The sequence below is a fragment of the Aplysia californica genome, unplaced genomic scaffold, assembly GCF_000002075.1.
Source record: "Aplysia californica isolate F4 #8 unplaced genomic scaffold, AplCal3.0 scaffold00061, whole genome shotgun sequence".
In the NCBI taxonomy this organism is placed as follows: Eukaryota; Metazoa; Mollusca; class Gastropoda; order Aplysiida; family Aplysiidae; genus Aplysia; species Aplysia californica.
Genome location: NW_004797331.1, coordinates 1,830,619 through 1,837,505, shown reverse-complemented (window position 1 = coordinate 1,837,505; position 6,887 = coordinate 1,830,619). Strand labels below are relative to the sequence as shown.

At 40.1% G+C, this 6,887-nt stretch overlaps 1 protein-coding gene across 1 annotated transcript; it reads right to left on the bottom strand.

The window, feature by feature from the left end:
* Positions 1–1,732: 1,732 nt before the first annotated feature.
* Positions 1,733–4,265, bottom strand: LOC101855408 (spore coat protein SP60). The gene is made up of 2 exons (XM_013079731.1): positions 4,070–4,265; positions 1,733–3,658 (listed from the first exon to the last, which is right to left on the bottom strand). The coding sequence occupies exons 1-2, from the start codon at positions 4,212–4,214 to the stop codon at positions 2,775–2,777; spliced, it is 1,029 nt and encodes a 342-aa protein (XP_012935185.1). The 5' UTR covers positions 4,215–4,265; the 3' UTR covers positions 1,733–2,774.
* Positions 4,266–6,887: the final 2,622 nt, after the last annotated feature.

Genomic DNA, 6,887 nt, shown 5'->3' with positions numbered 1-6,887 from the left:
ACATCAACTGACTTACAGTATAACAATTGGATAACTAGCACCCAAGCAACTCACTTCTGTTACATATTATGCTCTATGCAAGTCAATTTCTAGATGCTATAATCTCTTTCTCAATTATATAAATTTCTTTGTACGAGACAACTCAATATAATACATCATGTACACAAATAGCAAATATCCATCTGCATTGCTAAGGCCTGTCTGTAACTCTGCATTGTACTGATTTTCTGTTGAACTAAATGTTTTGCATGTGTAGCTTTTCCTTTGTTGTGTAATACCCAGCAGGGAGTATATTATTACGCTAACTTTGTGCCGCTGTTTTCAATTTTTAGAGAAAACGGACTTAAAACATTATTTTTTTCTCTATAAGCTATGTAAATAACTACCACAAAATGTTCAATATAACTGTTTTTCTTTAACCCACAACGCCAACTTTAGTCTCAATTAAAAGAAAATTAAAATACCAACTAAAAAAGTGAATTTAAAAAAAAAGTTAATTTGGTCAATTTTCGACAAAGCAGGGGCAATAACTCCGCAGATTGCCAACATTTTGGTGCAAACTTTTTTGTGTGCATAGTCCTGAGTGTGCTCTTTCAGAAAATCATAGTGAGCAAAAATCCCCAGGGGGGGGGGGGAGGGGGGGTTCCAGTAGCCCATAGTCTACTACAGTAACAAGGAAATGAACTGTGCCCAAATTAATGTCTGTTAAAATAACGAATGATTTAGAATTCTACAAATCAGAGTACAACTTATGAATCTTATGTACAAAGCATAATAATAATAGGTTTCTCTTCCCTACTCTTTAGTACTTTCGCTTTCGTTTTCCTAAAGGGTGCAAGTGCAAGCATATTATTTAACCTCGGATCGATGAACAGATAACAGGTAGTGCTTATCGGTTTAAAAAATTGATGGTCTTGTTGCTGCAGGCAATTTTTGATGCCTTTTATTTCCATCCTCAATTCTCATCTCCTTTGATTATTTAGAGCCCGTGAAATAAATTAAGTCGTGTCAATCGCGGATGCGAGCAAACCACATGAGATAGAGCAGGCTATAAATTTTAATAAATGAAAACAAGCAAATAAACAAACAAACAAAAAACCTGTCCCATTACTGTTTAACCCGTTGTGAGTCTCATTACAACTACTGCTGTGCTCTATCATTCATGTGCTGCCTTGTCTAATTTTCATTTGGCCTTATACTGTAGGGTGCCTACTGTGTCTATCTGTCATTGACCGTAGCTTCAAAATTTTATATTATGAGCTTAGATAGTTGTCCAGTAAAAATGTCAAAGAGAATGGCTGAAGCGATGCCGATCGAGATTTCCAGACGCCACTTCAGATGTTGTACCATTGTATATTCCCTTCATTCCTTCGAGCCTAAAAGCGTCTGAGGTGTAGCGGTTCGGCGCTTGGCTGTCACATAAAGGAGGCACGAGTTAAATTCCAGAATGGGGGGAGGGGGGGGGGCATTTTTATTGAGCATATCAGTCTTCCTGCTGGGATGTTGTATCTCTCCCAGCCCGGGTTGGCCTTCATAGGCAGGATCGGAAATCCGCTTCCTGACTGATCTAAATTGTGTCGATTAGGCTGTAAAAACACCCACCTTGAAATATAGTAAAATTTTGCGAGTCTACAAGTGGACCTTGTCCGTGTGCGCGCGAGGCGTGTGTGTGTGTGTGTGTGTGTGTGTGTGTGTGTATGTGTGTGTATGTTTATGTGTGTGTGTTTGTGTGTGTGTGTGTGTGTGTGTGTGTGTGTGTGTGTGTGTGAGTGTGTTTATGTTTCTGCGTGTGTGTGTCTTTGCTTGTTTTAAACTGAGAGATACTACATGATTATTTCAAAGATAAGTTTTCGGATCCTTGAGGGACAGGCAAAATCACTTTTATCGAAGAACACCACTTTTTTTTAACTTACTACAGTTTTTATAGGGGCGCTACATCTGCACCAAACCTTAGGTTAGCTTCTCGGCCTGCATAGAAACTAAAAGATGGATGAGCCTGAGATTTCATAGAAAATAGACATCACTCAAGTCAATTTGTAACGTGCAACAGACCAAGTTTATTTTTGAAAATTGTTTCCCAAAATCACTTTGTACTTTCTGTTTTGTGAGGATCAGCTAGTTATCTTTGAAAAACTTTCAGCAAAGGGCAAGCTTCAAAGTAGGGTAAAAAGAAAAGTTAACTTACAAGAGCTGACTTCAAAGGGTAAGATTTCTATTTTGATAACACATTTTATGAGAACACTTCCCCGTTTTTTAAGCCACAAGAGGGTAATTTTTTGCGAAATCAGGCAACATCTGTAAAGACTCGAACAAAGGCAGAGAACCTCATTGGTGGACAAATGGATTGACAAAATATAATATATTACTGAAACCGTCAGAACTAGAAACAGCAAGATAGAACAGTTACAGGGGGAAGGAGGGAGTATAGAATTATAATTGCTGGCTAGATAAAAATAACTGAGAAATAAACATCCGTGAGATCAAGATCACTTTAACAAGAAAAGTAAGAGCAATGACACAGCCTTTGTGTCGTAAATATCTGCACCCGACGTAAAAAAACAGACCCCCCCAAAAAAGAAGAAAAACCCACAGGACCTACAACCTCAAACAAAGAGAATGAGTTTTAAGGCTGATATAATATCTGCGCCCTTTAAGGATAAGAAAGCCTAATGGAATGTCACCTTCTGATGTTAAGAGCCCATTTTAAACATGGCACTTGTACCTATACCCAACAAAAAAGTATTTTTGTTTCCAGCAACATTTATGACATAAATTTAACGTCTCTTTGGTCTCATGCAGATCTTGCGACCGCACTTCGAGGTACAGCATTTCTGATTTGTTCTACAGTGGCTGTCATTAACACACTGATGAGATCGTCTACGCTCTCTCTTACAAATGTAGGAATTTTTGCCAGGCTTCTTGGTTGGGGGACGAGGACATTTCCCTCGGCTACGGACGCAAACAAAACGTGCCTTGCACTTCCGTCCTCTTGCGCATCTTGGTTGGCGCAAGGCACACTCCTTACCGGGCCGGCATTTTGGACAAATTCCTGGTTTACGCTTGCACTTCTGCGTGTGCTTACACTTGCTACCGTCAAGTGGGCATCTTGAAGTGAGTTTACATTCGCGGTTGCGTCCACATTTCTTGTTGCAGACAGGAACACACTCTGCCTTCGGCTTCTTACGACAGAGCCTACGGCGACCACAAGTGTCTGTGATCATCTGACATTCTTTTCCGCCAGAACACTGCAACTTGTCACAGGTCTTTGGTCTGAGGTCAGTGCATCTTTGGAAATAGGGACACGTAGGTGTTGTGCAGCTGAGGGATTCACTATCCAGGCACGCAACAGGTGCCGGGCACGGGGGTTGACTACTTTCGCACTTGAAACCTTGGCGGCATTTCTTAGTACAGATAGGTATACATTCAGGTCGTGATGGTTCACAAAGCTCTCCTCCGACGCAGGGAGGTGCGACCATCTGACATGTTGTCTCTGTAGCACAACGCACAGTGGCACAGGAGATCACGGGCTTTTGTTCAATACAGGTGCGGATTGGCTCACACTGGACTTCGGGGCATTTTGCCCCAGGATCCTGCTTCCGGAGTGCTGAACAGTCAATTGGTGGACCGCAAGGCGGGTAGACAACTTCGCAAACTTTACCTGTAAGCAACGTTTGTGAGAGCCTGTTGTAGTTCCGAAAGTTGTAAGTAACATAACCAGACAAAAGACTATACATTAACAAATTATTATAAATAATGCACTGTATTTATATTGCCCGTTTTCCTCTTGACGAAATGCTCAATGTGCATTACAAGTCTTTAAAATTAAATACAGCAAACACAAATTCAAAATCAATAATAATGCAAACAACAACAACAACAAAATCCAACAAACCTCTGTTGAAAGAATAATACACAGTTTTGACATTTTGGTATATTCATTTTTTAAATCCACAACTACGAGGGTCGTTCAAAAAGTTTTGCCTCCAGTTCATAATTTCTTTATGACTGATGCTACATACAAAAGTTATACACCAAACGAAAGCTTACGATGTCTGCTACATGACTGTACCTTTACTTTCCAACATAGTCGCCTTCTTTGTCGATGCAGATCCGCCAACGTCGAATAAGTTGTCGCATGCCGTCGGCGAAAAATTCACGTGGATTTCCTCTGAACCAGCGATGCACATCTTCTTGAACTTCATCGTCATCTGCATAACGTTTTCCTCTGAGATACTCCTTTGACTTAGGAAAAAGATAAAAGTCAGATGGAGCACGGTCTGGACTGTATGATGGGTGCGGTAAGGTCTCTTGAAATCTGAGACTTTTCATGGCATCTTGAGTTTGTCGACTCGTGTGTGGACGGGCGTTGTCGTGGTCCAAAATTGCATTTTTTCCGGGACGAACTCGTGCCAGCAGTGCTCTAAGTTTCCTCAGGGTCTCAATATATCGTTCAGAGTTGACAGTGGAACCCTGTTCCAAAAATTCCATATGAATCAGACCATCGCAGTCCCAAAACACTGTCATAAGCACTTTCTTTGCAGATGAAACAACTTTGAACTTTTTGGGGCTAGGTGAGAGTGGTTTCAGCGAACTCCTTTGCCCATCTTCGAACAGTACTTACACTACACATGCTTCGCCATGGACAAGCTTCATTCGCCTATGAATATCAATGGGTGCAACTCTCTCTGCTGTAAGGAACTCAATGACAGCTCTTTGCTTTAAGCGTACATTCATAAGTTTGCTGGACGCCATTTTCTCGGCGACAATGTACCCTAGCTTCTATGATGTAATCAGCAATAGCATAAAGGTGTGACATCATAGCATAACTGTTTTTGTCTTTGAGAGTATACATTTGAAAGTCAATTGTGTACACATTTCATGAAGATATCTTGAATAGTTTAGAAGTTATTGGAGAGGAGTCAAAACTTTTTGAACGACCTAAGTACAATAAATAAGTATGCACTTAGAAGTGCATATGAATACATAATTGAACACCCAGTTGGACATAATAAGGCTTGATTGTGGTTGACAACTCACCATGTGAAAGACGTAAGCCTACTCATGGGATAAACGTGGCATAAAGTGTACTATGTTTACAAACCATGATGTCATCACATGACAAAACAGACCAGCAGTTACCCTATGCTATGTAGTTGACAAAAACGGTATGACTTGGATTTGGTAATATGATAAAATCTGATCACAGATGGGTTAGATCACAAAGTAGCAGTTAAAAAGATGAGTCTTCGAGCTCTTTTAAAATTTAGTCAAAATTGACGCCTGTCTGATTCTTATTATAAGAGAAGGGATTCCAAATGGAAAGCCGTAGATGGAAAAATGCTCTTCTCTCCTAAACCTTTCAGCGTTTATGAAGAGTTGTTAGCTTCAAACTAACAAATAAAACCAAAAAAAATCTTCTCCCTAGTCTCGGTTACATAATATGCTGCACAGTTTTCTGTGTGTAAGTGAGGCTATTTTTCAATTATCTGTCATCTACTGTTCGTTGTGCATTGAGACTACTGCTTGAGTACCAATTCAATAACATTTTTTTTTAAACTGAGAAAAAATAATTATTCGTGAATGTATTTATATTATTAAATCCTGTGTTTGACTTAAAGGCTACGTTCCATGACACAATAATGGGGAGTTACTGTTGTGGAAAAACTAGACAGTAATCATGGGAAAGAATACGATACGTCACGAACAGCCAAGGAGTAGACCTGCCTGTGGCACTCTTGAATCACACTCTAAGTAGGACTTAATGATCACATAGTGGGAGGAAAACTGTAATGTTGTCTGATCTTTTACGCTCCATTCGACATAATTTGGATCACTCAGGAGGCGTGCTGATTCCGCTTTCCTAATCAGAATCAGTCCTGAATGTATGGGATACATTATCCTGTCAGAAAGACGGATATATTCTAAAAAGTAAAAAACAAAAACCAAACCTCCAAAAGCCAACATCAACACAAAAAAGAGGATAATATGCCATAATTCAAAGGCTATGGAAAAACTGCCACATGGGAATAATTGAGACGTGTTAAGCAAATAGAGAAGAAAACGATGGCGGAATTATTTGGACTGTTGGCAAAAACAGCATCAACAACAACAACAACAGATTTTTAAAAACAAATAAATAAATAATTTTTAAAAAATAATATAAACTAGTCAACAAAAGTTAAGGAACGTACTGTAAAAAGAGTGATATATTTGTATGCATTCTTTCGAGGTTCTACTTTTACTCGTAAAACTAGATATTGGTGAAATGTTACTCTATGACTAATGGGAGTGTACACACCAGGGTTTGAAGTGCACGTGACTCCTGTGCTATGAGCTGGGGAGGGGGCAAAAAGGTCCAATATTTTCCAATTATCGATTTTTATTCTCTAGCTCTTACAGTCAGAAAAAATTATGAACGTTCAAAAATCAGTTTCCAATTGCAAGATTCATGTCTCGTGAGTGACTTGCACTCGCTCATTTGCACTGTGGATACACCATTCTGCTTCTGTAGGGCTAAGCATAAACATGCCTCCTCGACAGAAATTGTCTGATGTAAACAGAGGACGAGCCATTGCTTAGGTGCAAGATGGTGTTTCACTCCGACAAGTTGCTACACGTCTTCCAGTGTCCGTTTCTGTCATTTCACGGCTGATTCAGCGTGCCAACGCCACTGGTAGTGCCCAAGAGCGACCCAGATCAGGTCGACCAAGAGCCACTAATGCAAGGGAAGACCGATTCATTCATAAACAGGCTCCGCAGTCGAGATCCGCTCCAGAAAATCACATCCGGACACGGCTGAGAGCGGCAACTCGTGTTAACATTAGTTGTCAGACAATACGAAGACGTCTTCATGAGTTTGGACTTAATGCACGTCGACCAGCAGTCCG